The sequence below is a fragment of the Netta rufina genome (assembly GCF_964035555.1).
Source record: "Netta rufina genome assembly, chromosome: 1".
NCBI classification, from domain to species: domain Eukaryota; kingdom Metazoa; phylum Chordata; class Aves; order Anseriformes; family Anatidae; genus Netta; species Netta rufina.
Window position 1 is genome coordinate 83,598,782 of NC_140123.1, and position 23,741 is coordinate 83,622,522.

Here is a 23,741-nt window from a genome sequence, read left to right on the forward strand (position 1 = left end):
CCTTTCTTCAAATTAATTAAACTGTGTAAACATAAAAGTTGCACATAAATCCATAATTAAGGTGTAATCTTTTAATGGAAGTCAATCCAACATTTAGACTGGACGTTCTCTGAAACTTTGAACAAGTCTTTGGTGTAGGTAAGCTGTTTTTAATTTAAATATACTCATTTTACTCAGACACATGTGAGTAAAAAAAAAATGGAGGGAGCAAGACAAAAAAGAACCTTAATCATTAGGACTTACTTACAGAGCGTCTCAGTTCTTACTCCTCTGCAGTGCATTTTTATTTCCTCCAGTTCAGTGATGTGGTGGTCTATGGGCAAAAATCCATGACTCCTCAGAGTTAGAAATGAATGGTAATTTTGTATAATTTAACAAGATAGCGAAAAGCTATATTTGCACCATATTGCTTTACAAAATAAAAGCAGTGGGCCTTCTATTAGTAATTGATACCAAAAGCTGTATTCATAGCATGTTATAATGCCACGCTAGCACTGTGCTTCCATATCATTACATTCTGCCTTGGAGTCTGCTGCTACCATTGCTCCTTAGTGCACTGTAATTAAACAGCTCTGTGACACAGCACCCCTTGTTTTGGAAATCAACCTAATTGCAGTCCTAGATGCCCAGTCCCTAGTGCACTAGGGCATAGGATTACTGCATTCTTTCTTACGTGTGAATTCACACAGAGGTAAGCAGTCATGACCTAGTGATATCTATCTACATGTATTATTGAGTAACTTGTTGGGGGCTGCGGTATAAATCAAGGTGAAGTTGTTCCCAAGTTCCATGTTGTCCTTAACCTTGAGCATGGCTTCAAATTGTGTTGAACTGAAACTAATGGATTGAAACTGGATACAGCATGTGGTGTTTAAGCTGAAAGTTTGTTTCTGCCAACGTGCAGACCTAGCTGGAGTGATAACAAAATCAAGAAAGAATGCTGTAGTTTTTGAGAAAGGATCTAACAAAGCAAAAGTAAAGCCAGCCTATGAATATATATGTGTGTGTATATATATAAATATATATATCTGATTGTAGTTTAAGCCTGTAGAAATGGGTTTACAACTTGGTTGAACGCTGTTTCTAGGAAAAATCTTTAGAACTTGCATATGATAAATTATATAAAGGAAACACTATAGCCTTAGATTTATTTTTTTTGCACTTAATAGGTTGTCCTTTTTTTTGACACATCTACCATTACAGGAAAATGTGGTATTACAGGAACTGCTGTAAGGAACAGCAGCCAAGGAGCAGCCATTAGGACACAGTACGTTTTCTGTTTCAAAAGCTGAAGGGTATCCAGTTATTGCTGATCTAAGCAAATAGTCATTCCCTCTGCCATGCACATGCTGTTTGGCAAGCAGATAAGTGACCTTATGCTAGAAGCTGAAGCAATGCTGTGGAGGCTCGCAGATAAAGCACACGCAGCAAAGCAGCCGTTATTCTGGCCACGTATCACAAAACAATGTACTGAGGCTATGGTGAAACAAGGCTTCAAGTCAGTCTGGAAATAGCACTTCCTTTCCCTTGCCTGAAGTGGCCATGCAAAGGGACCCTAAAATGCTCTGCACTTGAACATAGCAAGGCAACTCTCTGCAAAGAGACAGTTCAGAACTGCTGGGGTGAGACGGATGAAATAGAAATGTGCCCTTGCTTATGGGAGAACAGGACGTTGGTCTTTTCTGCCAGTCCTGCTTTCCAGTCCAGCAGCTTTTGTTGCCTTCCTTGCACAAACTCAGGGACTGTGTCCTTGGAGGGCCTCCACGCCCTTTCACAGGCTGCCCCAGGCTGTGTGTTGTTGATCACTTTTTCCTCATTCTCAGGGCTGCGTTTCATTCCTTTGGCTTTTTCTTGCCTATAAAACAACCAAACTTGCTCTCAGACAGTCTCATAAAGAAGCAGAACAGTCATCGTCTGTTCCAGAGATTTGTTCCATCGTCTTTTGCAGCCCAGAAGGTGTAGGGTGAGCTAGTCAAAGCCGCCTCTCCTGTTGTCTGGCCACTCTTCCTAAAGACTTAGAACATCAGATGAGTTGTGAACAAACAAGTGGCTGTCTCCTCTGTTGTGGGTGGTGCAGTGTCAAGTGTCATTGAAGGTGTGAACTCTGAAATCATTACAGTGCCTCAAGGAAGCAGCAGAGTGATGTTGCATTTCTTCTCATTTTGTCAGGATGTGTGTATTTGTAGCTGAAGAGGTGAAAATGCAAATAAGGAAAGCAGGAGCAAATGTTTGCTGGAAGACCAGTCAGCAGAACTGCTGATACCAACCGAATGTAATGATCCACTGAGCGGGGATACATAGATGAGCAAGAAAAAAGGGAAACCCTAACCCTGCCTGCCTGTTCCCCCAAGCTTGTGTTACACAGTTTGATTGGGAACTAATCCATCAATGCATGTTACCTATGCGAAGAAATCTCTGCTGTTCAGCTGATTATAATGGGACTGTCTTAAAAAGTATCGCATTGATTGTGCCAGTTTCATTGTACTCGAGTCTTCCAAATTGCAAATCCTAGTGATTATGTGCCTAGCAGTGCTTTTAACGATTTCTGGTTTGCTTGAACATAATTTATAGCTCTTGTATTATGTCTTCACTCATAGATTTTGCAGGTGGCTGCACTGGTTATGATCACAAAAGACATTTACTGTCTTTGTAGGTGAAAGCAGAATATTGGCTGTTCATTACAAGTAAAACTTATTGTTGTTTTGTTGTTTGTTTTTTAATTTACCTGGACACTTCAGAAGTGGGTTTTGGTGAGAAGTTCCCTATCTCGTGTAAAGTGACAAGGTACAAAAGTATGTCAGATCAGGCCTGATCTTCCATCTGAACTATCTGGGCAAGAATCTCACCCTTTCAAATACTTGTGGTTAAAGGTTTATGGTTATCTCCAGTGATAGATTTAGCAGAAGAATACCGTCAGTCATGTCAGCCTTCTGGTTTCTGTAGGGTAGCTCCAGAGAATTACCGTTGTTCCAAGTCAGTCCACAGCATAGTAGTAATATATTTTGGTTCACTTTTATTTGACTTATGAAGAGGGTTTTTCTTATTTTCAACGTGTTGTGCTGGATAATAATCTCAGCTGCAGCTTTTCGAGACTGGAATGTGGTTACGAGCAGGGCACTTCACTTGCAGCCATCTGGTGAGCTCCTTGTAGCGTAGTCCTAGGAAGGGATGACCACCTTGTTGGTCTTGCCATGTGCTGCTGAAATGTTGAAGGTCTGAGGAGCTTGTGATGTGAAATACCAGCCAGCTGTTGCCTTTCTCATTTGCTGCTTTGTTTTTATTCCTTGCCCTCCATTATGTCTGCACGTGTTTCTTAAAAGCTCACGTTTCTACTGAAGTCATACTGATAAAAGCTAGTATTTTTACAGTCTTATTTCCAACTAACATCAAGTATTTGGTATTAGATGATTTTTATTTATAGGATGAGAGCTCAGCTGATGCTATTACCTTTTATGCTGTAAGGCACTGATAAAAATGTATAGCATTCTGCTATCTGATACAGCTTGTAGTGTGCGTAGTTGAGTAATGTTGCTCTAATGCTATAACTACTGTATCTAATGCTCTTAAGATCAGAGAGCTCTAGAATATCCTGAGTAGCAATGGACCCACAAGAATCACAGAACCCAACTCCTGGTTCCACACTGCGCCACCCAAAAATTAAACACTGTGTCTGAGGGCATCGTCCAAACACTCCTTGAACTCCGGCAGGCTCAGTGCTGTGACCACATCCCTGGGCAGCCTGTCCCAGTGCCCGACCACCCTCTGGGTGCAGACCCTTTCCCTAACCTCCAGCCTGACCCTCCCCTGTCCCAGCTCCATGCCGTGCCCTCGGGTCCTGTCGCTGTCCCCAGAGAGCAGAGCTCAATGCCTGCAGGCTGCCATGAGGCCTCCCCTCAGCCTGCTCTGCTCGGGGCTGAACACACCAAGGGACCTCAGCCGCTCCTCATACATCGTGCCCTCCAGACCCTTCACCATCTTTGTGGACCTCCTTTGGATGCTCTCTAATAGCTTTATGTCCCTTTTTATACTGTGGTGCCCCAAACTGCACACAGAGCTCAGGGTGAGGCCGCAGCAGCACAGAGCAGAAATGTTCACTCCCCTAGACCAGCTAGCCATGCAGTGCCTGATGCATCTAGGGTATGGTTGGCCCTTCTGGCTGCCAGAACACACTGTGCTGACTCACGGTCATCATTATTTAATGTTTGGTTTTCTTTTCAAAACTTAGATATTTTGTGCTTTTTCAGGATTCAGAACTGCAGAAGCTAATTCTGTATATTTAAGCAGTCTAAAAGGCAATTATTTTTTTTTTTAATAAACATGGTAGTACTGTAATTTGTCTGTGAAAGGCATTAGAAAGGTTTGTGTTATGTTGGAATTTGCTATAACAGTATACGTGAAAATTCTGAGGCCCAAGGAGTCCTGTGTAGAATAATAAATGAGTATCTGTAAGTCTTTTTTAACTGGGATGCTTTCAGCTGCTCAAGTTTTGTCTTGCTGTTATTTTCTGTGTCTCTAAACTTCAGAGTAGATACAAAGAAAAAGCTAGTAAATGGAAAGAAGAGCTATCTCTTGATGCCTCTCATCCATAAAACCATTTCTTGCAAAACCAATGTGTTTCTCAGACCTCAGAAAGAATAAAGAGAAACTCAAATCTCAAGTTTTTCATGTGAGAGTGTTGGGAGGTGGCTGATACTGTAGATGTGAACTGGAGAGGACATAAAAAGCAATCTAAGGGGGTCAAACTCAATTGGAGGCAGTAACAAACCTTTCTATTTTTCTCAGAAAGGTACCTGTACCTTGATATGCGTGTGAGGTGCCGGTGAGGATGAAGTCTAAGCACATGAATGAACAAAAATCAGATTGAGGCAGTCAGAAACTGAGCATTTAAAATGAGAGAATGTCTTTGGCACATAAAAGGGTAAGCTGTAGGAAGGTAAAAGTGCCTTCAGTTGTACCAAAGAAAGAAGCACCCAAAAATGTATGTTGGGAGTCAGAGGGGAAGTGAAGGTGGCTACTCAAAAAAAAAAAAGTTGATTTTGAACTTCTTTTACCAAGTGACTTTTTAATCTTCTGGCACTAACAAGTCTAAAATTTGCTGTGACAGCCCTATGTCTGTTTTTTGTTCCCTGTAACAGGTCGTGACAATGCATGTGAGAAGACTTCATACATGTTTCTGCGGAAAGAACTTCCTGTGCGGCTAGCTAACACCATGAGAGAAGTCAATTTGTTGCCTGATAACTTACTTAACAGGCCTTCAGTTGGGCTAGTGCAGAGTTGGTAAGTTGGTATTTTTAAAATAGATTGAGAAATTAGTGTAAAACTGACGCTATATATGGTGCTCTACTTGCGATTTTTTTTCTTCCGTTGTATGTTTAGTGCTGTAGTATTGGTCTTGGAGATAAGAATTTGTAAGTTAGTATTTTGAATAAAAACATACAGTTGTCTCCCAGGTAATTAGAAATGATTGATAACTCTAAAAAGCTATCTTTTTTTTTTTTTTTTTAAATAAATCCTTACTGTATTATACCCATGACTTAAAATAGCTTGTTCTTTCCTATTAATTTTCTTTTGTCAAAAATACTGAAAACAATATTAAACTTTGCATGTTCTTCTCATTAATAAGTTTTTGACAATAAAAACTGGTGTTCAGTGGAAATTATGGAATGGGATAAAATTCTGTTGTTATCCACTAAGTAACATTCTCTTATTAATAATTGTGCATTATACTTAAGTAGTGTTTAACTGGGCTGATGCTAAATGCTGCCATCTTCTCCACAGTAATTCATTTCTAATTACTTGCACATTGGGTGTGTTTTGGAGACTACTGCCTTTTATGTATTAAGTGCTAAAAAGCTGCTGCTGTTCATAGGGTATTGATTGTTTCTTCCCCTACGAATACTTGATTCAAAGAATTTATTTAAAAATACAGCAAAGTTCCCTTTGTGAATAACTGCTTATCTACTAGGTACATGAGTTGCAATTCATGTTGTTAGATTTTGTGAGTTTCAGTCAGCCCTTGAGCCAAGAAACTCTGCACTGACTGTATGTTTACTGCTGGGCATGGTCTCATATTTACCAAACTTCAGACTTAGAAAATGTAAAGTAGGATATGTGTTATTGTATAATTTGATTTAAATGTGTTTGCCTGTGAGAGGTAACATTAGCTGTCTTGATGACTACTTCAAACATAGCGATTAAGTGCTTCAAATAAATGTAAATGCTGTGGAGCCCCACAATAGCAATTACTTTTGTGGCTAAGTGGCAGCTTGCAGGATCTGAGGTTTGTATCCATTGGATGTTGCCGGATGCTGTTGTACTAAGTAGAAAAGAATGGATGATATTCGGGCCTTTCAGGCTTTTCTGATCTAGATTACTTGTGAAGCTGTCTTAGTGGGATACAGACAGATGAACACAGAAAAGGAAATAATTTTTCTTTGGTGACTATAGAGTATAATTCTTCAAGTCCATCAGTATGTTCTATGGCATATGCTTCCACCCTGCTTGTGCAGGTCTAGCAAAGGAGTTGAATAGGTGTTTAGCGTGGGTGACCGCTTCAGAATTTTTGGTTAGATCTTTGAGGACTTCAAGTAAGATTATGGCTACAGTAGATAGGGCTTAATTAAATCTGGAGCTCTTTGGAATATATGACTGTAATGTACTTGTCTAAATCATACCTTTAGGGTGACAATGGTGCACAATATCCCAGCTGTAGAGTGATAGTTTTCTGTTAAATGGGCCAAAAGACAATCAGTAGAGTTAACGTGATGAACAGGTTCAAACAGATATCTGACTCAGAGTGTTCCTCTGATTTTGATCCTCCGTTAAATAAGAGCGTTTGTGGAAAGGAATATCTTCTTAAGATTATTTGAGAATATATATGTGATTTTATATAAGAATTACTAAGATAATTATAGAATGTTGTTTTTCTGATTTATAGATCTGGACTTTAAAGAGTTTATTTCCTATTTCCCCGCTTGGAGTTTTTTTGTTTTGTTTTGTTTTGTTTGTTTTTAAAATGTTTACCTGTAGATTAAAATTCCTGTTAATATACCAGTTAGGAATCTTGGGCAAAATGTAATCTATAAGTTAGGTCTTAAATAAATAAACTAAAATAAACTTAGGTTTGAGTGACCAAGACTATTAGTCAGTTTTGAAGATAGCGAGTTTTGAGACATACGGTGTTTTAACCTAAGCCTTAGACATACCTAGAGAGAGATTGCTAAATCTTAGTAAAACATGAATTCAGCTGTTCAGCTGCTTTGTGAACTTCTAAAATTGAGAAATCTCTTGATGCACTTATTGCATACTTACATGTAGACTCTTTCGGATCAGATTTTACAGTCCTTTATTTTTAGTATGTCATAGGTTTAGAAAGCTTGATGGTTTATTAATATGCAAGCCAAAAAAATGTATGTTTGCCACAAGTGAGCAAATACATCTTGTAATACATTATTCACTTTAATCTGTATAATTGCTAATTTCTTGTAAGTAGATAGGGTTTACTTAAATAAATGTGGAGCTCTTTGTAATATATGACTGTAACATAACTGTCTAAATCATACCTTTTGCATGACAGTGATGAACAATATCTCTGCTATAGGCTGATAGTTTTCTATCTAGCCACCAACATAATGTGGTAGTATAAATAAATCACAATTACAATAGAGCCTTACGGTTTTATGTGTTTATGACAAGACACCAAATTAGCTGGAGCATTAAAATGCAAGTTTCCAGTGTATTTCTTAACGTCAACCTGCCAAATAATTCAAAAGGCTCTTAATCCTTGTAGTAGGTCTTATTATTCTTTTAAACTAGCATAAGGTGGCTATAGATGGAATTTAGGTTTGGTGGAGTAAGAAAACAAATTAGCCTCACCTACTGTTCAGCATGGATTCTTTCCTGTCCATCTTCTATCCAGCCAGTCAGAAACATTCGGGATTGCATGAATTTCAGTCTTTTACAGGTCCCTTGGGAAGCAGTCTCAGCCTGACTCTTCTGAGAATACGCTCCCTGCTGCAGGCAAGCCCTGTTCTTTCGGTTTTCTAATCCATTTCCATGGCCGTGCTGTAGGCACTTTGCTTCCTGTACCACACCTTGTCTGCACCGTGTACAGGAGTTTTACAACTGATTGCTTGATTGCTCTCAGGAAAAGTGCTGTCTGTCTTCCTCCTTTCTGGATTCCTTAGCCTGATGTATGTGGCAATGAGGATAAGCAAGACAGCTGTCCTTCCTTTGTTCTGTTTGGCTACTCATTTTCAAATCAAGCTGGCATTACACACACGGTGAATTACAAACAACAAACCGAGTTTTGAATTTCAATCTGCACAAAGCTAAAGCGTTATCCCAGACCCAGTTAGAATTTATAACACTGTGTGCACATATGTTTTGCATGAATTAGCAAGAGAAGGAAGAAAATGAATGAAAATAATAATGCTTGTAATGTGTTTTGGCTGCAAAGTGGAGTGATTCCAAATAACAAATCAACAAGCAGCATGGTAGGGATCCGCAGCTTATTTTAGTTACTCAAAATTAATGGCCAACTTCCCTACTAAAGAAGAGGGTCTTTTTATAGGTCAGCTTTGAGAGGGCACTCTATCTCAAATTTAGATAGAATACGTAGAATATGGAGTGTGTGGCAGAACTGCCTAATAAAGGACATGATCACTAATGCGATGTGGAGAAGATAGTTATGATAAAACCAACGGTTAAGGTCAGGGCTTATAAAATACCAAAAGTAACTGTGAAGCTGTCACAATGAACTGCTCTTCTGCCATACCTGTAATTCCTATTTTAATTAATCCTGATTTTTCTCTACTCTAGTACTTTCTTGGAAAGGAATATGAATTTCCATTTATCTTCTTGGAAAGATACACTAGAGAAATCATTAGCCTGGGGATTAATAATTGTGTTCCTCCATTTTTTTTATATTCAGACTGTGCTAACAAATTTGTGTTACCATGGAAATGTATTTTATCAGTGCTTGGGTGTTAGAGATTGTAAAGGAAAATCTTACGGAAATACACGTGGGGAAAAAGTAAAGGCATCTTGCATCCAGTCCCACCTTTTTTTTTTTTTAGTTAAAATTTGGAGTTGGCATTATGGGCATTTACAGTGATCTTGTGTATGAAATGTACCATTCTGGAATTACTGCATTTGGCAGACTGACAAGAATTCAGTCTACCTTGTGGCAATTAACAGAAGAACAAGGCTAGAGTGCTTGAAAACCAAGAGCTTGCCCAGTGAGTTGTGGTGGATTGTGCTAAAGAATTAAGGACCGGAAAGACAACAGATTTGAAGGGCATGGGCTTTGATTTCTGCTTTCGATGACTCACTGAAAGTAGCAAAATATAACCGACAATTAATTTATTTTTTGTAGATTTGTGTTCTGTGTTGTTCTATTAATTTGCTAATAGTATAGCAAAATGTCCCTTATTCTAGTACTTTTCTCTTTTATTCTAGCTGGCTGGTAACTTTATGTGAACTGTGTTTAAAACATGGCCAGTTCAGCTTTCCCATGCTTGGTAAATCCTGTAGTTACCACCTTTACGCATTCTTTACACACGCTAACTGACATAGGAGTATACTGCATGGCTGACTCTGTGCTGATAGGTAAACTGTCCTATTGGCTGTTGTTAAGATAGTGTTGTGAGTTATTTATTACAGTTCATCAGGGCTATAAATTTGCTTTTAAACAATTTTTTTACTTTCTTAGTTTCTCCAGTTTGTGGCTGTTTGGGGAGGAGTAAGGAATGAAAGGATGCAAGCAGTTTGAAAAACTGTAAATTGCAACTAAAAAAGAATGTATGGCACTTGCAGTTCTCAGTTTTTATTAGGAAACTTGGGCTAATACACAGGGTATTACAGCATCCCAGATTGGATGTTGGATAATCCGTAAGCATTGTACAGTGGGTTAGATTTGTTTAACTTCAGGTTATGTGTTTTCCAGCTTAATTTATTCTATGGTTTGGAAGAAATAGAGTGATGACATCTGAATAACTTCAATTTGAAGTTAATAACCTTTCTTCTGAACTGGTGTCTCTAACTTGCTGGATACAGTGCTTGTGCTAATGAACGTGGCTTTCTAAAGTAATATCAATCTACTTCAGAATCAGAAAGAGACATCTAAATACTGTTGCTAACCCTATATAAAGGAATAGCGTTGCCTGTTTCCATTGTTTCTCCATCACCACAATGATTAAATACAAACCACTATTAGTATGTTGATAAATTTCCTTAGTTTAGAGCATTTTGTTTGTGTGATTTTCCTTTTTTTGAGAAACTCCCAGTTCCTCAGTGGTGCTGTGTTGAGCCTGCAGCATAATGACCTCAGAAGCTGTTCTGCCCGCTGGTTCCACTGGCGGCTGGTGACCATGTTTGGCAGCTTTTTTCTAGTTGAGACCTGCTTTAGTCTTTTTCTGACTGAGACAGTTTTCTGCACAATTGCTTGCCCCATTAGAGGAGAGAAACACTTGGCTTGCCCCTGCCTGTTACTCTAGTTGAAGTGCTGATCATTCAACACAGGAGTAGTTGACTACTCCAGGGGCAGCAGTCTGAAGAGCAACGTGGCAGTAAGCAAATAAAATGTACACATCTTAGTGCAGCACACCAGTAGTAGCGGGCAGCCAATCAAACCCAAACAGCATAAAAATCAGGTATCAGCTACATTCGGTACCAGAAATATTCATTGCTGTGTTATACACAGCGTCAGCACAGAACTGCTGATGTCCAAGATCTCTGGTCAGAGTTCTCTAGTAAAAAGTACATGCTGTGTTGCTGCTTAAATGTGGCTGTTCTCCTGTATCTTCAGAAGCAGGGCATTCAGGATATTGTATGATGGCAGGGGTCAGCAGCTTCCAAATAACCTTCTCTAACTTACTGTGCCACCAGAGAAACTGTCACCTCTCTGATGATACAGACTTATTGAAGCATCTTTCATATGGGAAAAGCCTGAGAGCACTGTATATGACTTTGGAGATATTCAGAAAGATGTCTGGACTGTTCAGTCTGGAGAAGAAAAGGCTCAGAGGGGTGAATAATATCAGTGTGTATAAATACTTCATGGGAGAGAATGATGACAAGGGATCCAGGCTCTTTTTAGTAGATCACAGTGACAGGACAAGAGGCAATGGACACGAGTTAAAGCCCACAAAATTTCATCTGAACAGAAGAAAAAAACCTTTTACACAGTGAAGGTGGTCAAACACCACAAAAAGGTTGCCCAGAGAGGATGTGGAAGGTACATCTGTGGAGTTACTCAAAACTCAACCAGACATACAGTCTACGACAGTCTGCTCTAGCTGACTGTGCTTGAGCGCAGGGGTTGGACTAGAAGATCTCAAGATCCCTTCCAACCTCAAAGATTCTGTGATTTCCTCGGGAAGCTGAGTCGGAACCCTACATGTCCTGGGAGGTAGAAAGAACTCTTGTTGAAAAATATGAAAAAGCATATACTGAAGGTGTGGGGAAAATGGAAAGGTTGAGGAGGAGAAATACAGGCCTCCACGAAACAAGGAGGATGGCAACATAAATTAAAGCAGGAAGGGAAAGAATTTCAAGCCAGGAAGAAGACTTGAAAGGATAAGGAGTGGAGGGGTGGTTGTTGGCAAACTCGGTGATGCCTACAGCATTTGGACCTTTGTATAACATGAGAAACATGTATTGTGCTCTGCTTGTGCTAGAAAGTTTCACAGCAGTTTGATCTACTCCTGGGTTCAGGTCATGATGTCTGTCTTGTCTTCAACACATTTGGTGCTCATCTACAGCAGCTCCTAGTGTAGTTTCTTCTGAGAAGAACCTGATTTCTAGTGCTAAAACCACTTTGCAAATGTAAGCAGTGTTGATTAAGGGAGGATTATTGGGGAATTCATTTCAAAACTGTACTGCTGGTGTAAATTTGGGTGCCAGTGGAGACAGTCATTGAGTACCAAGAGATCAACCTTTGTTCGAGGAACAGAAGATGACTGCTTCACAGTAATCAGGCAGGTCTTTTCTGGGTAGATTGCTTTTCAGTGTAGAATCAAATATTTTGCCTTTTCCCTCCACGCCAACAGATTTAAGATAGCAAATACTTAATTACAAAGGAAGGTCTGAGCTTTCTTTGATATATTACAACCCATAGCATGAGGGAATTATTCCAGCCTAACGGTGGTGGTCTTCTTGACTGAGTCTAGATACGTGGCTTTTTTCATTCCTAAACAAAGTGGCAAGAAAAAGCTGCCCCATGAATGTCCTTTTCTCTGTATACCCAGCAAAAGTCCAGAAATCAGTTTTCTCTTTGATACAACCATGGGTTGGATGACTTGGGTATACTCTGACCATCAGTCATGGAAACTGTGAAAGAGGTAACAAAGCCTGCCTGCAAAGGGTCATATATTCACTAGAGCTACAGGAAATCGGTCAAGGGAATAGGTGTAAACATTCCTTCTGCATGAGATTGCCAGGTTTGGCAAGGAGTCAGAAGCTGATCTTCTGAAATTTTGAAACACTGCACAGAACCTAAGCCCTGAATTGCCTCCTTGCCCTGTCTGATACTCCCTCGTCTTTCCTTTCAGAGGTACTTTACTGGTTAATACTGTGTTTTGCTAATTGTAATTATATCTCTTTTTTTCGTTCTTTACACATGATTAAGCTGATTGACACTGGCTTGTATGAGGAAGATGATGTTGAAGAAAATGCCTTAAAAACAAAGGAGCGAGGGTGATCATAGATTTGTTCCCTGTTAGGTTTCACAGATGAAGCAGCAGAGCTCTGAAAGTAAAGCAGCTTTTCTCCAGTGAGAATAAAAGGGGAGGGCATTTGAGGACGCATTCTCAAAGGAGATGAATTCTCATTCTCTCTTTCAGAAACCCAGTCCCTCTTCCAGCTGACTGTCCTGATGATTCTTTCCCTGCCTGTCTGTCCTCACATAGCTCTACCTATGCAGGGACCTTACGGACTGTTCAGTGTCTGTCAAACTGCTGAATGTTGCACTCCTCAGGAATGCATCTTCAGTGGGCTTTGGCTCCACCAAGTTACTGTCTGTTCCCAAAGTGATCCTAGACAGCTTCTTGACTTTGTGGGAGCAGGTGTGGTGGTGGTTCTGAACTGATACTTTTCTCCTAGTGTTGTAAAAGAATGGGCTCTAGAAAATGCAGTGCTAGACACATCAGCTACCTGCTGAACTTGTAACTGTTTGGGGGATTTCTGTACTCACGTGTGGTGGTTGTAGTAGGCTGAAAACGCACAATGTGGCAGGAGTTAATGTTACTGTGCCGACCGTGTTGGAAATATTACTCTGTGGAAAAGTCCTTACTGTAGCCGAGGCTAAGATCAATTCAATTGAACAGTGCAGGACTGCTTCCAGAAGTTTTGCGTGTTTTCCATGGGCAAACTCATTTCCTAACAGTGTTCTGCATGATAACCTTATCACAGACTCGGAGACTGGCTGAGGCTGGCAGGGACCCCTGGAGGTCACCTCCAAGCCCTGCCCAAGCAGGGCCACCCAGAGCAGGCTGCCCAGGGCCATGCCCGGGCGGCTTTTGGAGATCTCCCAGGAGGAGACCCCACAGCGTCTCTGGGCAGCCTGTCACCTGCACAGCACAGAAGTGCTTCCTGATCTGCTCCTGTTTGTGCCCACTGCCTCTTGTCCTGGCGCTGGGCACCACTGAAAAGAGCCTGGCTCCGTCCTCTGCACCCTCCCTGTCCCTTGTCACTCCGGTTGCGTGTTTTGTCCTCTGTGCGTAGACTTCTGCAAGACTACAGTCATCATCCACAAGTGGATTTTCGAAGACTGCTTGTGCTGTGGTGTGGAAATAGAGTGTTCAGTTCCGAACACTTGACAGAACTGATCTCAGCTTTGTTGCTGTACAGGGTCTGGCTGGGACGGAGTCACCGTCTGCACAGTGCCGTGAATTTGTGACTGAAGCGGTGTTGGTGACGCCAGCATTTCGGTTGTGGCTGAGCAGGGCTTGTACAATGACAAGGCTGTCTTGTACGGCCCACAGTGCTCTGCCCCCAACCCTGGCGAGTAGGTTGGGGGTGGGCAGGAGATGGGGAGGGGACACAGCTGATCTGAGGTGTCCAGAGGGAATTTGAGCATTACGATATGCCATTGGCCTTAGGAGTAGAAGCTTAAAGAAAGGAGGAGGCAATCACTGCGTGCTGGGGCCCTGCATCCCGGGATGTGGCTGGACATCTGCCTGCCCCTGGGAAGTAGTGAATTGGTTCTTTTTGCTTTGCACTTGCAGCCTTTATTTTCCTATGAAAATGTCATTATCTTGACCTGCGAGTCTTCTCACCTTCCTTCTGGTCCTGCACCAACATCAGGCAAGGAGAGTGAGCGAGCAGCTGTGTGGGTGTTTGGCTGCTGGCTGGGGTCAGCCCAATGCCAGGAGCCTGTTCCCTGTCTTAAATCACTGCTCTTCATCACTTCTGTTGCAACTGCTTGTCTGTTGTTCCTGTCCCTTGGCCCCAGCGCTGCTGATACAGAGTGACAGCCCTGGCATTACTTAAAACATTTTGGCTACATTTCATATCTAACTTTGAATGTTAAGGTCACTAGTAAAAGCTTTCGAAACATACTGTTACCACTTTTCTTAAGCTTTTTGTTTGCTTAGAAATATTATTGCTTCTAATATTGCTTTCAATTTTTTTTTTTCCTGGAATACCCAATATTCTGTAGGTTGGTGAGGCTAGCTTTCTAATGGGATGGAGCTGCATTATGCTCTTACTAGGTTCTCTTTCTAATGCTTGGCATTATAATCTGACACTCGCTTGGAAATAACACTGAAATAAGCCCTACCTTTTATGCGGGTGATTCAGACCAAGAAAAATCCACATTTCTTTTAGCTGTAAAGCTACATCTGTATTATTTAGCATACCTGCTTCAGGCCAAGTGTTGTGGGGTGGTGATGTTTATCCTGGTGTTGGGTGAGTTTCCTGCAGAGGGCTGGCCACGTTCATGTCAAGTGAATGGTGCTTTGCCTTAAATCTTCTTGGAGGCCTGTGTGGTACCTCTGTGGCTCTAAGCCTCAGTAGTTATTTTGTTTGTGTTGGATGTCTGAACTAAAAGCTATGATTCATTTTCCTGAGTTTTGGACTGTAGGGACATAAATGATAGTTTTTTAAGTGAACATGATACATTATATTGAGTTTTAAGAATATTGTAGTTGCTTTGTTACAGTGTTGCTCCTCATTATAGCTTTTGCAGACATCTGTGCTACACTACTGTTGTTTCAGATGAGGTTGTATCCTTAAGACTTAAAGCTAAATTACTTCTGATTTTTTTTTAAAGTATTTTAACTCTTTCTTTATCATCTTTGCTTGTTTCAGGTATATGCAGAGCTTTCTTGAGCTTTTAGAATACGAAAATAAAAGTCCTGAGGATCCTCATGTTCTGGATGAGTGAGTAATCTATTTCTTTGCGACAATTTTTAATTTTTGTTAACCATAGAATAGTAGCAATCTCATTTGTAATGTAGAATTCATGTAGCTAAAGCCAAATTTGTAACCAGGAGCTGAATACAGGAATCTAAGTGCTTTTAACCAGTGAATTCTAGATTTATGCAGTCTGATAGGCTAAGAAATAGCATGAAATGCTTCCTCCGTGATGTTTGAGACATGTTATTCACTGAGCTCAGTACTCTGTTGTATGTAATGTACATTAACAGGTTGAATATCTTCAAACTGAGGGAAATTTGATGTATCAGTCTTTCTTAATTATCTAAAAGGTTTTTAAAAGGACTTCAGGTATTGATGTTCAACTACCTCATTGAATAATATTAGTTATGTTTTGAAAAGCAAGGCATATTTAATTTTCCGTATCAACAAAATAATATGAATGCCGTCAGAATGTTTTCTAAAAATCTTTTCATAAAAAATCATATGCAAGTGAAAAGATAGTGCAGCAGTATGCATGTGCCTCAGAGATTAAAGAAAAAATATGATTAATTCGGTAGATATCTTCTACTGTAAAGCTTCGTTTGAAAAGATTATTTCTTGTAGATTTATTTTCTACAAGGTAGAAATTATCTACATTAATTATCAATTATCTACAGGTAGCTTGTCTTTCAAACTTGGGCTTCTTCTGACTATTCTACCTGATCAGATAGCGTTGGAAGGAAGTGTTTTGTAAAACATCTTGCAGTCCAACAAACTGCCTGTGCTGTGCAAAAGTGGTGTTTTGTCTTAACCCGGTTAGTTTAATGTAACTGAATAAACTGTTAGTTTCACATACGTTAACTGATTTGACCTCTGAAAAATGTTGAAGGGAGTCATTTGGACTGGCAAAAAAAAAAACACTTTGAAGTGCAAGGTGCTACAAAGAGTCTGAGTGTACAAAAAAGAAGTCGCTATAATAAGGGCTGATTGGTTACTCTAAATGAGGAATTGGAGTACTTGAAAGGGGCTGATACTTGCTAAAGTTGAGATCTGTACACAGGGCAAAGAGTACAGATTATAATATTAGTGAGAACAAACTGAAAAAAAACATTTGAGAAGGCTGTAGAGCCTTCTGAAAATATTAAAAAGTTTCTAATATTAAAAGCTTTTAAGAACACACTGGATATCTTTTTAGTGATGTTTTAGGCATAGTTATTCTGTACTGGATCAATTAGTTGAACCCTTTGACCATTTCTAACTGTTACGTCAGAGGATTCTGTATTTACGGTGTATTTGCTGATGGGACAAGAGTTTCTGTTTGTGACTATCTTAGCAGTAAGAGTTCCTACTGTTTGACTTAGAACATCTGGTAACTGAGTTCCACTCAAGAACTTCAGTTTCCCTTTGAGATGACAGAAGCTGTCCTGGACATCTGAGTGGGCCTGGCAAGCATAACAGGTCCCGTTAAGCCTATACCATCCCGGACGTGCAGATGGATGCAATGTAGTTATGAAGCTGCTTGTTCCATTTTAGATGTTCTGCAGTTAGGTAACTGAATGTCAGTGTTTCTCAGACTTCAGAGGTTCAAGGTAGTTTACTAAATATATATTTATTTATGGAGTGTGTAAAAGGTTGGTCAGCAGTTTTCTTGGAGATCTGTTTTTGGGGTTTGTTCACAGTTACCAGGTGTAATTTGTGATTGTCATAGTGGTAATGGGCATTTCTGACATTGATATGAAATGATGTGAAATATTCTCTGAGATATTCTATATCAGTATGATATACCAAATATGATAAACCAAATATTTACTCCATCAGTGTAATTTTTGTTACAGTAATCACAAGATGTCAAAGATTTTAGGATGTGTATTTAAATACATATAGTAAGGAACACCAGGAATTCTTTTGCAGCCTTCTGAGATAAAGTCCAACTATACTTACTGTCCAAAAGACAGGAAGAGTGTTCTTTTATACTGAGTTTGGCCTATGACGAGATGCAAAACCTACATTACCCAATTGAAGACCGATTTATTCTTATTGATGATATTGGATAGGCTGCCTGAGATCAGGCAGATTTACTTTCCTACTCTTTTGCATGTCATCTCTTCCTAACTTTCTGAAAGCCATGCCATCTGACTGGATATGGAGCTGTAATTAGCAATTATTTTAAAAATTTAATAATCCAATGCATAAATCTAACAATTTCTCAACTTCTCTACCAGTGTCCCATGTTGCTGCTCTCTAGCCCTGTCCCCTTTTTAGGAGGAGAAATGTTGGGAACTCTTTTCAGTAATGGTTCTATAACACTTTGCTTTTGTAACTATATAACAATGAATTCAGAATTTGACCCATTATCTGCGACCTGCTGGGGTGGACTTAAGGTTCTGGTGCTGCTTATCAAGGTAACAGCAGCACGAGAGAAGAGAAAGAGCTGAAGTGCTCTTTTAGACACATCTGATAACCATAGACGTGCCCTTATAAGAGGATCTGATCACAGTTCCATACTTGTCCTTGAATACCATGCAGCAAATGAAATACTCTGGTGTCACCACCACCAGGATTGTGCTGAGGGGCAGATGTCCCATAGTCCAGGTAGGTCTCAGATTGCTAGTGCCAGTCGCTTGATGGCTTGACAGTTGTTGTGGGTCTGAACCTTCAGAATGCAGAGCTTTAGCTTGCACGTGATGAGTCCTTTCCGAAGTTTGGGTTAGATGTTTTTTATAGTAGTGGTATTTCTACAGCAGGCAAATTGTTTTGGTTTTTCATTTTTTTTTTTTTTTAGTTGAAATTAAATACATGTGGCTCAGTCTTGAGAAATGAACTTGCTGCAGTTTGCAAATGTATCAGATATTTTAAAATGACCCAGGGCTACTCATTATACAAGTTTTTGTCATTTCAGGAGTGATCACTGAATCTTACAGGCTCCTCTTGGATGGAACAGAGCAATGCTGTCTGCTTCAGTCAATAGTTGACGAGAGGCAGTCTTGCAGACCAGGATTTACTTTCTTTCTAAATATTTCATGGCTATTTGGTTTTCTGATACTCCTTAGCAAATGCGTGGATGTCTCGCTTAACCCTTCTTTGCACAGCATTTATCAGAGTCAAGCTGGGCTCAGTGTCTCCAGGTTCATATGTCCTCAGGAGCAATTTCTAGCACAAGTAATTGCAGACTGATTCAGAGTTTGGACCTCTTGCAATAGTGAGTTTTTTTTGTGGCAACCACCAGGCAGCGTGGCTTTTGAAGGGTGAGATGCATGATGTTGGAGGTGGTACTTCAATTAATGCTTTCTAAAATGGTGAAATGACGGTACTAGTTGAATGTAAAACTGCCCTCTGACTTTGTGTCACCTCTCTGCTCACCTGGGGAGCCTGCTTGGGTGTTCTCAGAGCTCAGGGCCCCTTTTTCATATCAACGTACAGGATTGTAGATGTTATCCATGTGTTGGCATGGCTGTCTGCTCAGCCATACAGTGAAATGAGTTGGGAAACTGATCTAGTGCAAAAATAGCCCTCTTTCAGCCCCATCAATCCCTAAACTGTTGTGCCCCGAGGCCCGCAAAGAGAGCAATGCCAACGCAATACAGCGGGTGAACAGGTATGAGTAAGTGCAGACTAAGCCAATGCTAACGCTGAGTAGTGGCTTCCCAGAGTAACCCAACTTGCCTGTGCTCTTAGCGTATAAATTTGAGGACATATGCATAGCCATGAATTTTTTTTGAACATGGGGAAAAATACGTCAAAGGGATTTTTCTGCCACGTATTCCTGTGCTACAGAGGATCAGAAATGCTTCAGTTTCTTCATGTTCTATTGGTTAGTGGACTGGATGAAGACTTGCTACAGTGTTGTCAGACCTTTTGGGAATTTTTGATAATAACAGTGTCTTTACTCAAGGTGCAGAGGGGTCTGGTAGGAAGTCTTTCCTTAGCTCTGTCAAACAATGTGATTGCAGAAGTTTTAAGATAAGGTGTTCACATTTGGTAGAGTGTGTAAGCTGGCAGAAGTGTTTGGAACTTCCCATGGTGGCAGTATGCATCCGGATGATCATGCAAAGGCAGAAGTTGCTTTTCAAAAACAGAAGGTTTTGTAAAAAGTGGTGTTATTTGGGGGGAAAAAAAAGAAAAGAACAAACACTCCACATTCCGTACCCATGAGTTTCTTGGATTTTTTTTCTTGCTCACCCTGTGGTGGGAGTGTGTCAGAGAAAGTATTCCAGATTCAATAGTAACTGAAGTAATACACTGTGAATATGTCTATAGATAATGCACAAATACGAAATTTAGTAATTAAAAAATAACTTTTCCTTGTGCAGCACAAAGATTGGAATAGCAATTCTGTTAGCAATTTGAAATAACTATCGGAGTAGATTGGAATAAACACATGGTGTTTTGTTACTTTAAAATAATGTGAAATGCTACTTCACTTAGTGTTTTTACTGTGAAAATAGTTACGTTCTACTAGGGGAATTTTTCAGAGCGTGAACTTGGTTTGTCTTTATGGTGGTTTTCAACTACCAGGTAGCTAGCACTTTTTTTTTTTTTAAAAGAGCAGTCTGTCAGTCAAAGAATATTGTGTGCGTGTATGTATATACACACATATGTCCTGTTTAAGAGGATTTTTGACAGTCTACATGCATCAGTTTTTCTTCAACCTTTCAGATAATGCTATCCATAAAATGGACATAGCAAAAATTCCCTTTTGTCTTTATACTGAGTTTTTAAAATTACTTTTCTTGCACTGTCCTGATAAATCAAAACAGAATAATGCCTATTACTGCCATTAGGGACTTAAAAAAATAACTTGTGTGTTGACATTCATTAATTACCTTCATGGGAATGCATAGGCTTAATTTATTTAATAGCTGTGGTAACAAACATTGTTTTGTTAATACAGAAGCCACTGAAGTTATTTGACTGAAGTAGCTTCATATTAGTAATTGCTCTTCTGTCAGACCAACAGTATTATTCATTGTAGTTGTGCAAATGCAAAACAGAATTTTTCTGAAGATTTATTGCTAAATAAAACTTTCAGAGCTATTCTGCAATCGATTTTTCTCAGTCAATCCCATGACCACTTAAGATTTTTTTATGTGGCTTCCTATGGTTTCAGTATAGCAAAAGCTTCAAATGCCTTTCAGGTGTGTGCAGGATGGGGAGTGGGTAAGGAATGAGTGGAAGGAAATGTGTTGTGGTTTCTGCGCCACTGCCTTGAAATTAGCATATGTACTTTGATATGTTTGGTCACTTGAAAGCATCTACTTTATGGGAACACTTGAGTGAACTCCGTTATCTTTGAAGATAGGACAAGAGGCTGTCAGATCGTTGTAAGAGCGAAGAATTCCTTTACTGTGTGCATTCACACACCAAGCTTCAGCTATGATTTGCTGGTCTGTAATAGGTAAACAGCCTAGACCTTTGTTTGCCCTTCCAGCACGCTCGGTGCATTTGAGCACTTTAGTAGCAGGATATCTGCGAACAGTGTGCCCTCGTGGAGCACATAAGCATCATGTTGTATATATTGTGGGTAGTGGAGCTACTTAAAAATGAAAAGCACAGCTGTCTGCAAATAGCAGCTAGTAGAGAGTGCTGTCAGTTGTTATCTTTCAGATATGATTGGAAGTGTTGCTTCTCAGCTCTGTTTTAAGCCAGTCTTGTTGCCCTGAAACAGAGAGAAAGCATGAATAAAATAGCTGGGCAGTAGTCTTGTCTGGAAAGCTAATACCAGATCTCAGAGGGTTACAAATCATACAGAATCAAGACTTAAATAATCTGTAAATTCTTTATTAAAATATCTGAAGCAGTCAGCAAGATTGGAAAGCAATAGGGAACAAGTTGGTCTGTACTGTGAAAATTTTCGGGGAGATTCAGGCAGTTAAAACTTCCCCTTTTATATGCAACAAAACAGTGTTGAAAGGCAACTGAATTGTTTGTTAATATATGGACAAAAAGTGGTGATCAGAACAAGGATGATGAAAGAGTATTAAATATTAATCCTACATTCCTTTAGAGCTGGCAAGGTACAGTAGAAGAAATAATTTTAAAAGCTTATCACTAGCTAAGCATATGTTTTACCATCAAACAATTGTCTTGGCTAACTGGTTATGAACAGGAAGGAAGCTTGAGCTTTAAATGTGGTGACTAACTGGTAGTCTTCTACTTTTTGTGATCTTAGTCTTCTTTGCTTCCTTAGCTGGTGTATATTTCACTTTTGGTGCAAATAATACATCTCTTTTCAGTATAAATCTGACATATTTTTTTAAAGTCAACTACATAGCCAAGTCTGTAGATTTGCAGATGCAGGCATAGCCCAACAAGACTCCCAGCTTTGTTTTCTTCTGAAAGTTGTGTTTCACTGTGTGTTTTCTAACAAGATCATGTAAACATTGTAGTGCTAACATCCATATCACATTACAAAATAGAGCAGAACTGAGTAGCACTGATTTTTTTTTCTATGTCTAGGCTTTTAAAAGCTAATAATTATTAATATTTAAAGTATGCACAGTTTTGCGTGTGGAATAAACAGGATGAGCACTTTTAAGATAAGTGTAGAGCTGCCTTGGCAGCAGAAACAAAAATCCCCCAGGCTGATTCAAGAGAAGTACTTGTTAAAAACAAAGGAAGTGGTATCCTAAAACTGCCCAACCTACCACAGAGACATCTGTCAGAGCACCGTTGTATGTGTTCTGCCATCCAGTGGTGTAAAAAGGAAACTGAACAGAAGGCACACAGATGATAATTACCTATCCCGGCACTCAAACTTCAGAATAGATGTCAGGTAAAGAAATGCATTCAAAAATTACACTGCACAGAGTGAATTTTGGGAAGAAATTATGAATTATAACACTTGTCAGGAAACTCTATGGGGGCAGTAAGGTGCTATTTTCTGAGTTACCTCTCCAGTCTGCCAGCTACTGTTAGTTACAGAGAATGAGAGTTACTGTGGTGCATATAAAAAGGGAATCTCTTGTTCTCAGTTAATAGCAAAGGGATTTAATCTAAAGGGATGTTTCGGGAAGGAATGATTCAAATTGAGACCTTAAATATTTCACAGACCCTTGTGACCTAATGTTTCTCTTTAAATAAGCTTGTTTAGGTATGACTTCTTTATTTACTGGGTGGGATGGCAAATAGATAAAATGGTTATGGTGTGGAGAGTTGAAAACAGAAGCGAGAGATTGAGTTTAATTATACCTTTAACAATCTGTTTTTAATTTTGTTTCCTCTAGCTTTTTAGATGTTTTAATTAAAGTCAGGAACAGACACAATGATGTGGTTCCAACCATGGCTCAAGGGGTGATTGAATACAAGGAAAAATATGGCTTTGATCCATTTGTTAGCAGTAACATCCAGTATTTTCTAGATAGATTCTACACCAACCGCATCTCTTTCCGTATGCTTATTAACCAACACAGTAAGTAATTGCTTATTTCATCTTCAAGAGCTTGTTGCTTGTAAACCTGAAGAAACTGCAGTTTTGTTGTAGTATTTTTAGTACTCATGACTAATTCTTAATATTCTATGCTAATTATGGTAAAAACATACTGGCAACAGGTTAATATGGTACTGCACAGCTGTCAGAAATGAATCCAAACCACCAGTATGCTTTCTTCCAGAATTGTCAGGCTTTGTTAGCGTGGCTGTCACTTTTTAATCTTGTTGGCAGAGACAGCTTGCATAGTGTTACATGAAGTATTTTTAGACAGTGGAGTAGCCGTATTTTTCTGCTCAGAATTCTCCCAGCATAGCTTGTAGAGTTGGCATTTATTTCATAATCAAATGTGAAGATGCAAGAATACTGTGTGTGTCTTTTTGCTTAATTTTTCAGCAAGTTATCTAGGCTTCCTTGCCTTTTTAACTAATACTAGTTGAGTACTTCTAACTAAAGGTTTAAATTATAATCCTTGTCTCCCTCTACTCCCTATTTTCTATTTAAGAATAAATACTTGAATTAGTCATTCTCTGCCATTGAGTTCTATGTCATTGCTTTATGGTGTTACTAATAAACCTTTTCATATTCATATTACAGAATGAAAGGAGTTACTTGCACAGCTCCTAGTAACTGTTATGTGCAGCCATGCAGAAAGTGATCTATGTAAAGTTAAGATCAATCTTGATCTCTTAGTGTATCTTGTACCTTTTAGCACTAAAGCTTCATTGTCTGCCCAGTATTCTGCTTTTGTGGGCTATTAGAATATGGGTGCACTACAGGTAATGGGGAGCAAAAGTGCAGTAATGCACTAAGGTGTTTTACAAGTTGTGTGTCTTTCCAATAACCTTTTATGAGACTAGCAAATGCCATGCTGTCTGTGTACAAGTAGCTTTCATGTGCCAAAGCATGCAGTGAAATAAATAGAGTTTATTCTTGTAACTGGGCAGACAAATGATGA

At 39.5% G+C, this 23,741-nt stretch overlaps 1 protein-coding gene across 1 annotated transcript in view; it reads left to right on the forward strand.

Annotated features, from left to right (window-relative positions):
• Positions 1-23,741, forward strand: part of PDK3 (pyruvate dehydrogenase kinase 3) — a 52,694-nt gene that overhangs the window by 15,197 nt on the left and 13,756 nt on the right. The window contains exons 2-4 of the mRNA XM_084297538.1: positions 5,136-5,277; positions 15,310-15,381; positions 22,581-22,765. Coding sequence (XP_084153664.1) covers positions 5,136-5,277; positions 15,310-15,381; positions 22,581-22,765 — 399 coding nt within the window. The remainder of the gene's footprint in view (positions 1-5,135; positions 5,278-15,309; positions 15,382-22,580; positions 22,766-23,741) is intronic.